Genomic DNA, 17,678 nt, shown 5'->3' with positions numbered 1-17,678 from the left:
CAAGACAGTATTGGTTGGGCTAACTGAGGATGCTCCTTCCCCTTCCTCCTCCACAACCTCTCCTTCCCCTTTCCCTCATTCCTCCCCTCCCACCCCCCTCCCCCTCCCTGGTGCTGCTGCAGGTGTATAGAGGAGGACGGCGGGCTGTTAGACCTGGAGTCCCTGCCCAGCTTCCCCAAGGGCCTGGAGCTGCATAAGGCCAGCAGCAGCGAGGAGCCCCCCTTTGATGTTAAAGACATTTTTAACACCGCCTCGCTCGAGTCTGAGGCCCTGAAAGAGACTCTGTACAGGCAGGCTAAAACCCAGGTAGGTGGACTCCCGTAGAAAGAGAGCGAGGGAGGCAGAAAGTGGCAAATAATTTTGGACATTGGTCCGAAAGCTTGAGTTCGATGATAACGGAAATACAACGAAGAAAACGCATGACAACGAGGCCAATCTTGTTCAGTGTTGCTGTATGGAATGTCGGGATGAGAGTCGCTGAATAAAAGACTAGTGTTCTTCTCGTTGACATGCCTTACCTTTTGCTTAACTTACCTACTAACTGAGCTATTAATGCTCTCCTTCTCTAAACCTACTGTCCAATCAGCAGCGTCACACTGCTCGCTCACCTTTGACCTCTTGCATGCCCAGACATGTTGCAATCGTTGAAACGATACTCCTAATCCGAGGTGGAACATCTCTTGGGGTTTTATCGACAATAATGACAGTCGTGTTCGATTGGCTGACAACGGCGGAGACTCACAAAATGGTTTCTGACCAATGGTTGTTGATTTTGTTTGTCATTTCTCTGTCTCCTCCAGGCTTATGCAATGATGCTGTCTCTGTCGGAGAACAACCCTTTGCACGCGTCCTCCCAGAACTCACTGGATGCCTGGCTGAGCATGGGAGGAGGCCCGTCCGAGACGAGCAGCTTTCACCCACTCAACCACATCTAGGAGAGAGAGGAGGGAGGCAGTATAGTATCACCATAAAAATAAGAAAAGTGACAGAGAGAGAGAGCGCGGCAGAAAGTAGGAGGCTACTACGGAGGAGAACTGAACTTCACACACCCCCGGCCTGAGAAGAGAGAGGACTCCTGGCTCCTGCCCTTCTCTGTGTGTGTGGGTGTGTGTGTTTTTGTGTGCGTGCGCGCTTACGCGCATTGATTCGTGCATGCCCCACGTTAGTGCGTGTGTGTACGAGGGGCCCCTCAGACAAACAGACAGTCGCAGGCAGAGATCTTCCCTGTACAGGAGTGAAGGACATCCCAGGAAGGCCCACCCCAAACCCCAGTCATTCTACAAGACCCGCCCACTCCGCCCCAGTGAACCCCTTTGGTTGGACTCTCAGTGACAGTTATGTTTGAGTGTGTAAACGCATCACTAGGAGAGCAAAACACCCATCTATTCTACACAGTCTAACACAATGTCTCAATAGCAACAAATACAGTAACAGTCGGTCTGGAACATATGCACTGCATGTCCATAGGGGGGTGCTGTTTCACTGGGTGGGAGGAGCAGCAGTATCAACACATAGTGGGGATGTACTAACTAGCTCGTTAGCTGATGGACCCCCCCCCCCATCATATCCAATGCCTTCACTCTCTTCATTCTTGTTTCAAATCAATAATAGCACAATGATAAATGTTAGAGAAGGAAACAGCACTCTGGCTTTTGTTTATAAAGAAAGTACAGTAGGATGATGCATCAAGCTCGAATGGCAATGATGTCATGGAGAATGACCGCCCCCAACATGTAATGGGCATTGCAGAGGACAAAGTCTCGACCTCAAAAGTTATCCTGTGAACAAGAGGTTAAATCGATGTCCATTGGTTAGAATAGGGAAAGCCTATTTTTCCCTTTTTTGCTCATTTGTGATTCCATTTTGTGTTTTTTCTCTTTGATAAAACAGTATTGTCTCATTTTAGGCACCTCCGTGCTCAAATGCTAATATAATTATTTAGTGAAGGACCAAAATTGTATGATATTGTTGTATGATGTACAAAATAACCTGGACGTTCATAGCAAGAGTGGTATGTGCCAAATAACCCATAGAAAAGGTTTTGTTCTCCGACAATCATTTCTTTTTCGAGGGGTTTTAATTGCTGTCATAGTTGTTGTTTTTACCTTCTTATATATTTGATTTAAAGAGTGTGTGTATTCTATTTATTTAGGTTAAAAAAAAAATGTCACGATTGGAGACAAGTGGCAAATGAAAACGAAAAAAAGTATTTTGTTTTATCCCTCTTTTAAGTGTTGCTGAAGGAATGAAGTTGAATCGAAACGCGACCGAGATTTTGAATCTGGGTTACAATGTTTTTTTTTTCTGTAAAGACCAGTGTGCCAAATTGGAAAGAAAGCATGAAAATCAGCTGTTTTTATTTATAGTGACATGGTAGTTCTAGATCGTTTAGATCATGTTTTGCAATGTTGTGTCTAGCATGAGGTTTGGTTTGTCTCGCTTCAGTTCAACCATTTCAACCAGTATGCTGAGTGTTTTGTGTTGAAGTCTTACGGCAGCCATTTTATGAAATGGAAGCCTTCACTATGAATGTCAGGTGATTTGGATGACAGGGCATTGTATTGTTAGCTCATCATTGATCCTAAGTATAAGCAAATACATTTTACTCGATAACAAATCCAATCAACTCAATGAGTTTATTAGTGCTCAGATTCTGCTTTGATGGTTTCAAATTGTAGGAATTATTCTTTTTAAATGTAACCATGTGGTTTTAGAAAAAAAATGTCTCAGAATGCCCAGTCATAGATAAAATCGACATTGTTTTTCAGATAGTGTTCAACTACAGTGTACCATTCTATCATATTTCCACTTGTTAGTAGAACTTGCATTACTCTCGGGGTTAAATGGTTCTGTAACTAGTGTTGACACCAGGGTTTCGACAGCCGAGAGACTTTTAATCCTGAGAAGAGTATGTTTCTGCCTTGGAGGCATAGAACTGGTCATAGCTGGATGGTTCACCCTTTACTCCAGCTGTATCTGAGATGAGTTTGATTGTCTGTAAAGGGTTTTAACACCCAGCAGAACACATTTACTGTACTGTGAGACCAGCAAAATAATTAAACAATCAAACTAGGAAAGAAATCAAACCAGGAAATACTTCTGGTTTGGAGAGAAATATGACATACATAGGATTTTAACTTTCAAAGACTTCTATTCACTTTGTATTCATATTTGCAAACACACTCTTTTTGATAAATCCCTTGTCAATTCCCTTCCTCACAATTATCTTCTCATTTAGGGGATTTCATTCCAAACTCTAGACAAAGGTAGAGATGGCACTTAATAGTACGCTGGGGTTTTTATTTCATGTCGCTGTAAGTTGAAGGGTTGTTCACTGTAAATTGCATAGGTTGCTTTCACGCTGGACATGTGAATTAAGACTTTCAGGACTGGGCGGGATAGGTTCAGACCAGCACTTAAACGCATGGGTCCAAAACAACAAACCGGGCAGGCATGGGTCTCTGTCACTAAAGAGTTACTAGGAGTAAACCTGATTTGCCTCACTTGGAGTGGATGATCAACCCTCACTTAAAATGATGATGAACTTGGAAAAAAATCAGTAACTGAAGCACTGTAATTTAATTTTTTTTGTCAGCAGGTGGCAGGGTGATATTAGTGTTGCTGCATCATTTCATGTCTGATGATAATGATGACAGAGGTCTCTGTCTTGCTATACTAAATGTGGATCCACGGTTAACACATTGTTTTGCAATACATTACTATTAAATGCAGAGACTGGGGTTACTAAATATTTAGGTATACTATATATGGAGTAATTCATGTCATGTACTACTGTAATAAGTGCGCGCTGTCGGTTGTAGAATTATGGATGCACATTGAAGTCAAAGATCACATTGCCAGCTTTTGAAAGGATCTGGCAAATGGTCACAGACTGATAACTTCAGAATACGGTTGCTGTTCTTTCCCCACTGTTACAGGAAAAAGTACAAAAAAACAACAAAAAAACGTTTCTTTTTAACTGTATAGTATTTTAAAAAACAATGTTGCATATGTCTGAAAAATTCAATGAAAAAAATATGGGTTTAAATGGATGGTGCTCGTTTCATTTGAATCCGAGTTGTATCACCTCTGTTATGTTTATTAAAAAGATATTGTGCATGACGTGTTTGGCAGTCATAATGATGTCCATTTGTGAAATGTGTATCTTAAATTAAAAAATGAAATAAAAAATTATGAATCCGTAGATGCACTTATTGTACATGTGGTTAGGTTAGTAGGTCCTTACAAATGTATTGGGCAGGTGGTTCTTAAATGAATACAAAAAAGATTGTGGGAGAAAGATGTAATGAAAAAAATGAAAGGATTGTAGAATAATATTGAACAATTCTGAAATTGAAGTTTTTTTGATGCTTGTGATTATTGAAGATGTACTTCAGAGAAATTTCATGGAATTGATATGATTCTGATGTTAATTCTGTAGAATAGAAATGTATACCAAATGTAATCTTTCCAATGCTATGAAGAATTTATACATGAAATTGATATGCAATAAAAACCTGTGTGCTTTTTATATGAAATGTCCCTTGTATTTGTCATGTACCCTACAGAGAACTCTCTCTCTCTCTCTCTCTCTTCTCTGCACAGTGAGATATTTAGATTATGTATTAAATAACTAAATAGGCCTACCCCGCCCTCTTGCCATGATGATCAAATCATGCACCCGACCACTTTAAAGGGGCAATCTGTGATTGGCATATCCTTTTCATTTAACGATATATACCCATTGATTCTTAAATATGGAACGCCGTTTGGGTCTTTGGGTGTAAAAGATACACGTCAAATAAATACGCTTGTTGACCAATCAGGACCTGGATATGACTGCACGTCACATAATAATTTAACACGTTCATACATTTTTTACGAAGTTATTACACATTGATTACACTATCACTCTTATTTCCTATCGATTCACCGATACATGTTGGTAAAGTTCCCCAAGCTATGGACAGTGCTGGTCATAAATGATGGATGCAAACAATGTTCTTCCCCAAAAACATAGCAAAACGACGATCTGTTTCAGTAGCTATAGCTAGCTAGCTACCGTTCTAGCTTGGTGTCATCATCTAAATAAAAACTAATTTCTAAGATAGTTCTTATTTGATTAACGGTGGTCGGACCCACCTACGTGAAGCTAGCCACAATAGTGGAATTTGCGATTTGCCTTCAAAATAAAAGTATCAATGAAAGTAATATAAATGAGTACAAATAGTGGAATCATGCCATAATGGAATAGATTATGCTAAAGGAGGTTGGAATGTCCTTATATAAATTCACCAAAATACAATAATTTGTTAATTTGACAAAAGTCTCTTGAAATCACACTGTGAATTTTGTTAGACTATAGAATTTTATTGGGGGCATACTTATTTCACTGTACAGCCTTACCTATGGATTGTGGATCAATGACATGGAGTATCAGTCTACTCAGTGACATCCAGAGAACATTAGCATCGTATTTCTTATTGTGGGACTCTGAAACCACTGTGAATTGAGCCACATTTATTGTACCAACCAACTTACTGAACACTATTCCAGAGGAAAAACAATGCAATGTGGATGTTTGGCGCCTGATAACTCTGAAAAAGCACTTTGGTAATGAGTAGACTGATACCCCATTTCATTGATCCCCAATCCTTAGGTAAGGCCATACAGTGCAATATGAATGTCAATACGCACAATAGGCTGACTGGGCAGGTGATTTCCCAATCAAAGTCCCGCAATAAAAGCTAAGATGCTAATATTTGCGTAAACTCTTCACAGTTGTGTTCTGTGGTTGTCGCCGAGTAGACTCTTGTACCATTTCATTGCTCCACATTCCAACACTCAACCATGTTTAACATGATCTAGTCTAAATATGGCATGATTCCACCAATTGTAATCTTCTGCGTCATTTTCAACGGGGACTTTTAGTTTGAAGGCGAAACGCCAATTCCACTATGTGGCTAATCCTTATTGTGGCTAGCTATACAACAAATAACCCGGTCTGGTCAAGCCATAGTAGCTGGCTGCTTATAACGTTATAACGTGGGTAACAGGGTTAAGTAGCTGGCTAGCTAGTTATTTCAATATGAGAACAACAAGTGGCTACCTGTAAGCTAATACTTACTAACATGGGTTCCTAAATCATTGCTAAGAATTTTGAAAATGACTGCAGTTTCTACTGGTCATTGTTTTCAGTCTGGTTGCATTGGTGCTAGCTTGGTACCAAGCTAAAGCTAGCTAGATACCCCAGAAGTTGCTAAAAACATCAGTATCAAAGATATTTGCAAACATTTTTTATCCTGATTTAATTTAAAACGCTAACACCGACGTTTCCCATTCGGTTGAACAAATAATGCCTTATTACCAACGCAGTATTGTACAGTTTTGACAGTGATCGTAATGGTGGCGCTTGGCTTGCACAAGCAAATTCAGAAAACACATTCTATAATGGCATTGTGTAATTTGACGTGTATCTTTTTTGACACGCAAACGGCGTTCCATACTTAAAAAGTCTAATTTATAATTGCCTAATGAGTTTAGTTCGCCTGTCCTACCCCGCCAGAACCCAACATATGCTTTTTTCCTCCATTGTTTGTAGACAATGTAATTGTAAATCTACGTAGTATAGCCTCAAAACTTGGCAAAACTTTTTTTTATTGTACTTATTTTGAGCTCGTGGATGGTCAGTTCTTGCATAGTTCCTTCTATAAATATGAGAGTGGTTTGGCTACGTTTGTCCAACCCCATTCCTCAGGGAGTATGCTATTCATTAATTACACCGATTCTGTTGCAAAAGGTTTCTAGTGGTCGATTGTGAGTGAATGTATGTTGTTGGTGTATGCAACACGGTGAACTGACTGGTTTAAGTGTGTATGATGTGAGAATATATGTGTATGTGATTATTTTAATGGAAGGTGATGCCAAAGAAAAATGTCCATCCAGGATGGATAATACAGTTTTATTCTATTCTTAAACGGAAGCTAACGGAACGAAACAGGGCGGAACCTAGCTGAATTTGTAACGTAAATACAAATAAAAAAAATATAAACTCTTGTTTTAGCTGTTCGGACTAAGGATTACAGCCCAACAGTGGCGGGGGTCAACACTTGTTTGAACTGCAGATTTCCCCTTTAAGAGGTGAAGAAATGAAATCTAAGGGGGGAAGTGAGGCAGGGGTACTTCCTTGTAAACACCATCCTCTCTGATCATATTATTGTGCGCAATGACCAATTCAAAACAATACACCGTTCGCTGAATCTTTATTCTCGAGAGGATAGGTTGAAGTCTATTTTGCGTTTTTTCTTACAACTCAGTTTGCACTATGCTTCAGCTAAACGACACGGTTGAGCCAATGAGTCCGGGGGCTGCGGTCCTTCATCCGGGGGAGGCTGAGGATGGAGTCGAGGTTGCCTTTACACCGCCGGGGGCCAGAGGGAGCCTTGGGTATAGCTCTTCTGTAGCATGTTGCTCCCCCTTACAAACGTTGACGCCGTTTCATGTCCACAACCCAACAATGCAAGCGAAAGTGAAGGATTATTTCGTCTTTAGGGTAAGTCTGGCTAATAATTGCCCTTTTTTTTTTTATCTGAACAACGTCGGATATTAGCTAGTTAGCAAGCTAATAGGCTAGCTTGGTAACAGCTGTCAAACGCTCACGCTGCAATCAGCTTGCAATTGGTGATTGACTGCAGCTTGGCTCGCTCTGATTTGAAGGTGCGTATTTGTGGCAGTGAGCACCCATGCAACATGTCGTTACAAACTAACATCTATTTCTTAGATTGTTAAAATCAACCATTTATTCAGACGACTGCAATTTATTCAGCTATGATACGTGGAACACTCTGCTCGATTATTAGTATAATGATGAGTTGACTGAAATCAATTAACTGTGGCCTCTTAATTTCAGCCAGGGACCATTGAACGAGCAGTGAATGACATCAGAACAGTGGGCCTGCCTTCAGAGGATGGAGAAGTGCTGAGTGTGTGGCTGCTTGCAGAGTGAGTCATTTTTATCAGCAATTCACATCATCACAAAGGCCAGTAAAGTTACATTGGCAGTACAGAAGTTCAGGGGTTCCCAAAACTCGGTCCTGGGGCCCTCCCGGGTACACGTTTTGGTGTTTGCCCTAGCACTACAGGTGATTGAAATGAGCTTGATGATGTCTGAGTGTTTTCAATGATTCATTCCAGTGGAGAACAACTGCCTCCTCTTATTGAAGCCATGGAAGTTGAAGGCCGACTGCGGTACTGAAGACATTTTTAGCGGAAAACAGGATCCCCCAATTAGTGGTGAGGAGTCGACCGTGTCCAGAAGCGACTTCATTTTAAGCGTTGTTTTAGTATTGACAGTTACAGCTGATTTAGGGAGTGTATATCAATTCGCTCTCCTTAAATATTTAATCTGATGTATTTGTTTTGGTCTCTGAGTTGTTTAATTAAATAAAAACTACAATCTTTGTCCTGAATTAGCCAAGAGCACATGTGGGTCCAGCAGCTATATCCTGTCCTAAACTTGAACAATTTCCAATTTTTTTTTGTGCTCATTGCAAAACTTCATAAATACTGCACCCTTAACTTCAAAACAATCATATAACTACACCGAACAAAAATATACATGCAACAATTTCAAGGATTTTACTGAATTACAGTTCATATAAGGAAATCGGTCAATTGAAATAAATTATTTAGGCTGTAATCTATGGATTTAGCATGACTGGGAATACAAATATGTATCTGTTGGTCACAGATACCTTTAAAAAAAAAAATATATATATATATATATATATATATATATATATATATAAAAAAAAGCTAGGGGTGTGGATCAGAAAACCAGTCTATTTAGTGTGACCGCCATTTGCCTCATGCAGTGCGACATCTCCTTCGCATAGAGTTGATCAGGCTGTTGATTGTGGTCTGTGGAATGTTATCCCACTACTGTTCAATGGCTGTGTGACGTTGCTGGATATTGGCGGGAGCTGGGACACGCCGTCGACACAGAGCATCCCAAACATGCTGAATTGGTGTCATTTCTGAGTATGTAGGCCATGGAAGAACTGGGACATTTTCAACTTCTAGGAATTGTGTACAGATTTATTTAGAATTCAAGGCACACTTAACCAGCATGGCTACCACAGTATTCTGCAGTGATACGCCATCCCACTATAATTTGTTTTTCAACAGGACAATGACCCAACACACCTGCAGGCTGTAAGGGCTATTTGACCAAGAAGGAGAGTGATGGAGTGCTGCATCAGATGACCTGGCCTCCACAATCACCTGACCTCAACCCAATTGAGATGGTTTGGGATGAGTTGGACCGCAGAGTGAAGGAAAAGCAGCCAACAAGTGCTCAGCATATGTGGGAACCCTTTCAAATCAAGACAGTTGGAAAAGCATTCTTCATTAAGCTGGTTGAGAGAATGTCAAGCATGTGCAAAGCTGTCATCAAGGCAAAGGGTGGTTACTTTGAAGAATCTAGAATATATTTTGATTTTGTTTAACGCTTTTTTGGTTACTACCTGATTACATATGTGTTCATCATTTTGATGTAGAAAATGGTACAAAATAAAGAAAAACCCTTGAATGAGTAGGTGTGTCCAAACTTTTGACTGGTACTGTGTGTATATATACAGTTTTGTAGCCTTAACCTTTTTTTAAACTGACTATTGTATTTGTTGATTTTTAAATCTGACTTTATTAGTATAATGAGTAATCTAGGAATGTCATGAGTTAATTGACACAATAACTTGAGAAAATAGCAACTCTACAGAGTGCCAATGCTACAATGAATGGCCAAATTAATTCGGACATGTGCGCTCCGCGGAGTTCTTCACCATTCTGTAGTTGCCAATAATTGCTTCTGATACACAAGATGTACAGTTGAAGTCTGAAGTTTACATACACTTAGGTTGGAGACATTAACTTGTTTTTCAACCACCTCAAATTTCTTGTTGACAACTATAGTTTTGGCAAGTCGGTTAGGACATCTACTTTTTGTGCATGAGAAGCAATTTTTCCAACAATTGTTAACAGACAGATTATTTTACTTATAATTCACTGTATCACAATTCCAGTGGGTCAGAAGTTTACATACACTAAGTTGACTGTGCCTTTAAACAGCTTGGAAAATTCCACAAAATTTTGTTATGGCTTTAGAAGCTTCTGATAGGCTAATTGACATCATTTGAGTCAATTGGAGGTGTACCTGTGAATGTATTTCGAGGCCTACCTTCAAACTCAATGCCTCTTTGCTTGACATCATGGGAAAATCAAAAGAAATCAGCCAAGACCTCAGAAAAAAAATTGTAGACCTCCCACAAGTCTGGTTCATCCTTGGGAGCAATTTCCAAATGCCTGAAGGTACCACGTTCATCTGTACAAACAATGGTACACAAGTATAAACGTCATACCGCTCAGGAAGGAGACGCGTTCTGTCTCCTAGAGATGAACGTACTTTGGTGCGAAAAGTGCAAATCAATCCCAGAACAACAGCAAAGGACCTTGTGAAGATGCTGGAGGAAACGGGTACAAAAGTATCTATATCCACAGTAAAACGAGTCCTATATCGACATAACCTGAAAGGCCGCTCAGCAAGGAAGATGCCACTGCTCCAAAACCGCTATTAAAAAAGCCAGACTACGGTTTGCAACTGCACATGGGGACAAAGACTTTTTGGAGAAATGTCCTCTGGTCTGATGAAACAAAAATAGAACAGTTTGCCCATAATGACCATCGTTATGTTTGGAGGTAAAAGGGGGATGCTTGCAAGCTGAAGAACACCCAACCGAGAAGCACGGGGGTGGCAGCATCATGTTGTGGGGGTGCTTTGCTGCAGGAGGGACTGGTGCACTTCACAAAATAGATGGCATCATGAGGGAGGAAAATTGTGGATATATTGAAGCAACATCGCAAGTCATCAGTCAGGAAGTTAAAGCTTAGTTGCAAATGGGTCTTCCAAATGGGCAATGACCCCAAGCATACTTCCAAAGTTGTGGCAAAATGGCTTAAGGATAACAAAGTCAAGGTATTGGAGTGGCCATCACAAAGCCCTGACCTCAATCCTATAGAAAATGTGTGGGCAGAACTGAAAATGTGTGTGTGAGCAAGGAGGCCTACAAACCTCAGTTACACCAGCTCTGTCAGGAGGAATGGGCCAAAATTCACCCAACTTATTGTGGGAAGCTTGTGGAAGGCTACCCAAAACGTTTGACCCATGTTAAACAATTTAAAGGCAATGCTACCAAATACTAATTGAGTATATGTAAACTTCTGACCCAATGGGAATGTGATGAAAGAAATAAAAGCTGAAATAAATCACTCTATTATTCTGATATTTCACATTCTTAAAATAAAGTGGTGATCCTAACTGACCTAAGACAGGGAATTTTTACTAGGATTAAATGTCAGGAATTGTGAAAAACTAAGTTTAAATGTATTTGGCTAAGGTGTATGTCCTTGAACCAATTGTTTTTAAATCGCACACAGAAGTTAAAAAGATTGAGTTGCTCATGGCAGCCTGCAGTACCCCGGTCGGCCTTCAACTTGAGCAACTCAATGAGACGGCAGCACTGCAAAATCACTTCCTGGAGTAGCTCAAACAACGCATGTTGGTCATTGCTATCCGGGAGTACTTGAGATGTCCCTACCCTAAACCTAGCCCAATAATGGACTAAAGGAGCCTAACGTTACTCCGTATTGTCCAAGGACCTAACATGTTTATATATATTTTTTTAAGTCGAATTGGCTCTGGAAGCCAAAACAGCCAAATACTCATGTAAACGTGAAGCGATTCTCAGTTGCGTTCGGGTTCTAGAAACATAAATCCCTCTACTGTCACATCACAATACACACTTACTATACAGTGTTTTAACAGTTGCAGCTGACAGTCTTTTTCAGTGACAACACGTTTGGGCGTCAGTCGTCCGTCTGCACACAGTTGTACGGAGACACAGATGGTCCACTCTGTCTTCCGTAAAGAAGCACTGTAACATACAAATATGGCCTTGTGGGAACCCTATTAAAATGGTGTAGTAATTTAACGTTTGTTTTTTTTGTAAATGATTTGTCGATGATATTAAATATATTTCAGAATATACTATCGTCAATAGGCGCTAAAGGTAGTTAACGTCTATGAATATGGTACCTTAACCCATAACCCTTACCTAACCGTTTTACATTTCAACTTCAATGGGGTAGGGACGTCCCAAGGTTTCCGGATAGCACAGACCATGTTGTCTCCATTAACTAAATATCTTGCGCAATTGCGTCAGATGTTATGTTACGTGCACTGTCCACGAGAGATTAACCAACCCATAGAAATAATTTAAACCGCCTTCATTTGGCTCAATGAGCTATCGAGTCTTCACAAAGGAATGAATGGTTTCACGTGATCGATGGCCTTGTCCATTCATATCATTGTTTCACCCACTCATAATCTCGGACACCCAGAACTAATGGAGTTTATTCTTTCTATGCACCTCAGTATATGTCTGTACCTCCGTTTTATGACAGCAGAGGGCACTAGAGACAATGAGGCCGCATAGAGAAATCAATTAGGTAATTATTGTGGAGTAACTGCGATGTTGATCCATCCTCAGTTTTCTCCCATCACAGCAATTTTAAAAACTGTTTTAAAGTTACCATTGGCCTCATGGTGAAATCCCTGATAGGTTTCCTTTCTCTCTAGAAGGATGCTTATTTTTTTGTAGTGAAGGGTTGTGTTGACACACCATCCAAAATGTAATTAATAACTTCACCATGCTCAAAAGGATATTCAATGTCTGCTTTTTATCTTTTTTACCCATATACCAATAAGGTGCCCTTTGCGAGGCATTGGAAAACCTCCCTGGTCTTTGGTTGAATCTGTGTTTTGAAATTCACACTTCGACTGAGAGACCTTACAGATAATTGTACGTTATGTGTGGGGTACAGAGAGAGTCATTCCAAAATCATGTTAAACACTACCATCAGTAAGGCTGGTCTTAATGACTAGTAAGCACATTATTCTTCACATCACTTGCTATCTTACAGGCATAGCAGGAATTCATATGGTAGTGTTATTAATGTGACCTAGTCACTATTAGCAAGCATGACAGTCATTCACCTATTAAAGGGATACTTCGGGATTTTGGCAGAGGCCCTTTATCTACTTACCCAGAGTCCAATGAACTTGTGGATACCATTTTTTTTGTCTCTAACTTCATACTGGACACAGAGGTAGTTTCACAAGCCAATGCTAACTAGTATGTGACTATCGACATTTAAATCATTTTAAATTCAGGCTGTAATACAACAAAATGTGGAAAAGGTCAAGGGGTGTGAATACATTCTGAAGGCTCTGTATATCCTACTACCAGTAACTTGTATGTATGTATGTATGTATGTATGCATGTATGTATGTATGTATGTATGTATGTACTTGCATTCTCGTGTTTCTAACTCACATAGTTCTTGTGGTTTTTATTCTATATTATTATTATTATTATTATTATTATTATTATTATTATTATTATTATTATTATTGCATTGTTGGGAAAGAGCTCTCAAGGTAAGAATGTCACTACTGTTTTACACCTATTTCCCTCTGGACGTGGTAAATCAACTTTGAAATGATATATGTGCAAATGAGAGGTGAGGATAATATTTTTTGGGCAGTTAAGAGCCATGTAGTGCTCAAAAAGGCATGTTTATTTATCTAGTTAATACATACCATCTCAATGAAAAATGTTATTCTGCCGGCAGATGCCCATTGGTTATAAAAATCACACAACCCCTTGGCACATTTTAGTCTCTCTTACACCGTTGTGACTTCATATTTTCATGAATATCTCATTACATTATTTTTGCTACAAATGAGAACGCTAAATCTCAATGTAATAATGTTTCCCTTAGAGTTGACCACTGGAACAACGAGAAGGAGAGACTGGTGCTCATAACTGACAGGTAAACCAAATGATTAGTGGCAAATGTTATGATTGGATATCCATTTGAACCTAATTGGAGGGATCCATTCCCATATTATTTGATACATTTCTGTTGCCGACTGGATGAAAGCCTAGACACGGTTGTGATATATTCGTGATTGTAAAGGCGTCAAACTTGCATCAACGTTTGTACACTCTTTACTTCATTTGCCATATTGTCCCCTCTTGGTTTTCTAACAGGTCCCTGCTGGTTTGCAAGTATGACTTCATCAACCTGCTGTGTCAGCAGGTCATCAGAATCTCCCTTAATGCCGTGGACACCATCTCAGTGGGCGAGTTTGAGTTCCCACCCAAATCACTCAACAAGTAAGAGCCACTGAGCTATGACCCTGTACTTACAACACAAGCCACTTGTCGATGTTCTGAAATAATTGGATAGGTACAGTATAAGCAATATGGTAGAAGGCTAACGTTCACTTGGGATAGGCTTGGTGGAGATGTATTTCTTATACATATCCAACTATGTTGAGTCTACTCAAGTCGCTATGGGATAAGAGGGCTTGGGGTTGTTTCTGGACAGGGCCAAATACACTCAGCAGTCAGACGTGTTCAGTAGGCACGGAAACCGAAAACTAGGAACGCATATTGGACAAGTATAGATACACCTTCTGTTTCTAAAGTTTTTCTCCTCTCGTGCCCACTGAACACAGCCTACTATTTATTGATTACTCCCAGCACACTGGTATTACAATAAGTGTCTCTACAGGAGGGAGGGCTATGGGATTCGGGTTCAGTGGGACAAACGCCCACGCCCCTCCTTCGTGAACCGCTGGAATCCCTGGTCCACAGACATGCCCTATGTCACCTTCACTGAGCATCCCATGGCCCGTGCCGACGAGAAAGTGGCCTCTCTCTGCCAGGTTAAACTCTTATGTTGCCACCTCCCCTCCCCCATTTACAATATTAAATATTTATATTCAATATTCATGTTCACATGGGAGCTTGGTATATTAAACACTGAGCTGCTCTCCTCTTCTGTCAGATGGACATCTTCCGGACCCAGCTGGTTCAGGCAGTGAAGAAGGCCCACAAGGAGTTTGCCATTCCGGGCAGGGCCAACGGAGTTCTGATCCTAGAGAGGCCCCTCCTCATCGAGACCTACCTGGGCATCATGTCCTTCATCAACAATGAGGCCAAGCTGGGATACTCCATGACCAGGGGAAAGATTGGCTTCTAATGTTTCCCACTGAGTGACCATCTTATTCCACCGCAGTGGGAGCGCTGTCAAACTGTGTGTTTTTATGAGTGTGTGTTTGTCTGCTCGTGGAATGCTGACAATGTGGCTGTGTCATACCCAACGCTTGAGTATAACCGGCGGCCAGCCATGGTGTGCAGTAAGCCTGAGTTCTCTCCACTCCTGCCACAGTGCTCTCATGCAAAGGTATGTTTTCCATTTGCCATAATTATTTAACCCTTGAGTGGAGAGACCTACAGTATGTGAATTTGGTGTGTTTGTGCGATTAGGGAATGTCGCTAGTTGTGGGTACAGTGCATACTGTTTACCTTGCCATTGTGAAAATACTGTAATATACACCTGATGCTGCTAGGTGAACCTGACTTAATATCCATGGAAGTTAACATTAGTGTGGGCCTTTTGTGCAGTTACGAGGGCATGGTTAGGTGCTTTAACTTTAGGTATAAGAGTGGGCTTTTTCAGTGCTCGTTATTACAGAAACTGATGCAATGAGCTTTGCCTGATCAAGCGGCCTACCCGTTATTTTCAACCTGAGACGCCTTGCAAAATGTTAGCATTAGCCAGATTGGTGCTAAAATCCATCATATTGAGACGTTGTAGTGGTAAGATTTGAGAATTAATGTGGCTGCCGGTGCTACAATCCACAATTTTCTTAAATTGATTAGGCCTACTCGTCTCCATTTCTAGAAAACACACGGCCTTTATCGTCCTCATGCTGGGCTAGTTAATGCAAAAGCAGCGGATTAGGTTCTATGAAAATGTGATGTCTAACGTTGGGGTGAGTAGCTGCTGGGGAAGTGTTGTGGAATATGTTACTTTAGCAGTAGCTGCATGAGGACAAGAAAGGCAGTTTAATTCCAAACTAGCAGTATTATGATTTGCCGTCAGGCATTGTAGGATAATTAAGAGTACAGTGACACATTCCATGCCTGGATTGAGGTACGTTTTCATACCTGTTTGATTCTTGGTGTTGACCGGTATAGAAAAGACAAAAATCCCTTCTACATATGGTTTCACCAAACAATCAACTATTCAAAGCTTGCTAGGAGGCTAAAATAGTCTTATCAACCACCTGAATAACTTGACCATAAATACATAAAAAAAATCCACATGGGAATAAAAATGGTGGCCATCTTAGATTACATGATCTATTAGTCAACTATTCAAGTAACTAACTAGTTAGGGCTGTAGCCATAGTCTGACTTTATAATTAACTCCGATATAAACCTCAAAAAAGCAACTGAAGTTAAATTGGATACAGTTTGAAAAATCAGCCTCAGATTTGTATGCAAAGGTCTTCTTTTACCAAGCTTGTTTGCAAGGCTTTGCCGCAGACCTTTTGATCAGTAGCTCTCAGAAACAGGGTTGGAATAATCAATTTCCAGTATTTGGAAAGGACTATAGTTCCATGCCATTGTTTTTTTTTTCTCCTCTCGACCTGAGGACCTCCCTGCCCCCACCTTTTAATGGATCTTCCCTTCTTACAGGTGTCCCTGCTCAACTCTTGCTATTTGTTTTTAACCACTTATTAACCCCCTTGGCCTCTGCTTTACTGATTTGTCACTTCCATGTCGACATTAGAATGCTTGAGTGCTTGCTCGGCGAGAACATCCACCTCATTCCCTTCTACTCCCACACGCTGGCACCCAGAGGAACCTTAAATACCCCCAACTGTCTCAACCTAAACAAGCACAAATTTAAATGTATCAGCGCTGCACAGGAGATAATCTAAGGAAGTGACTTAATGTATAAGGGCCAATAACGCCCATTGGCTGAATATAATTGAAACGGATTAATCATAAGTCAATAGCAAATGAACAGTCTAAGATTATTTTCTATAGAGGCCCTATTACATTTGAAACATTCTTCCATCAGTCACAATGGTTGATGGGCTTTCAATTTTGTTTCTAAATGGAGTAAGATGTCATTCTTGCATGGGATCCAAACTGAATATTTCAAAATATGCAACTATAAAACAAATAAATTAAATCCAGGAACCAGATTTAAGCTGGTTTGAAATAGAAATACACCAATCTTCCTCATCCATTCACCAGAGAAGAATCTGGTTGTTAGGCCTCTGCTTTTTACACAAGATCATGCTTTAACTGCTCTAATGAACTAAGATGTCTGTCCAACTACCCCCCCCCGTAACATGCATGTCTTGCATGCAGTCTCTGTTCAACTTGGAAAATGCTCCAGAATAGCATTTACAAAAAGAAAACAACTTCTTGGTCAATGCTTAATATTTGTAGCACGGTCACCAACGTGAGGCAATTGCCTACATTACTTTGATATTTCATACTGGGTAAATCTGATATCCGACCCATTTGCAGATTAGTTTGACTCATAACGCTGACTATATGCTCATACTGACCTTGAATACTGTACATTGCTTATTAAATAAATACTCATCAAAATTATGTCGTGGCATTGTTTTACACTGCAGCTTCCTGTAAACACAGTTTGAAGTACCCTGGGGATTAGGGATTTCACCA

The 17,678-nt window shown here is 40.3% G+C and overlaps 2 protein-coding genes across 14 annotated transcripts in view; both read left to right on the top strand.

Moving 5' to 3' along the window:
* Window positions 1-4,531, top strand: part of prdm16 (PR domain containing 16) — a 243,686-nt gene extending 239,155 nt beyond the window's left edge. For 12 of the 13 annotated variants that reach the window (XM_045696021.1, XM_014146163.2, XM_014146162.2 and 9 more), the window contains 2 exons: window positions 123-306; window positions 801-4,531. In XM_045696021.1, the coding sequence (XP_045551977.1) occupies window positions 123-306; window positions 801-935 (319 nt within the window). In that variant the 3' untranslated portion in view covers window positions 936-4,531. The remainder of the gene's footprint in view (window positions 1-122; window positions 307-800) is intronic. The other variant, XM_045696026.1, reaches the window with a different exon arrangement.
* Window positions 4,532-7,143: 2,612 nt separating this feature from the next.
* tprg1l (tumor protein p63 regulated 1-like) lies at window positions 7,144-17,603 on the top strand. Its single transcript, XM_014146169.2, has 6 exons — window positions 7,144-7,552; window positions 7,910-8,001; window positions 13,897-13,947; window positions 14,169-14,294; window positions 14,695-14,848; window positions 14,971-17,603. Exons 1-6 carry the CDS (start codon window positions 7,325-7,327, stop codon window positions 15,163-15,165), a joined length of 846 nt encoding a protein of 281 aa, XP_014001644.1. The 5' UTR covers window positions 7,144-7,324; the 3' UTR covers window positions 15,166-17,603.
* The last annotated feature ends 75 nt before the right edge of the window (window positions 17,604-17,678 follow it).

Source organism: Salmo salar, chromosome ssa15, assembly GCF_905237065.1.
Source record: "Salmo salar chromosome ssa15, Ssal_v3.1, whole genome shotgun sequence".
In the NCBI taxonomy this organism is placed as follows: domain Eukaryota; kingdom Metazoa; phylum Chordata; class Actinopteri; order Salmoniformes; family Salmonidae; genus Salmo; species Salmo salar.
Note: the sequence above shows the minus strand (reverse complement) of the source record. Positions and strands in the feature narration are given on the sequence as shown.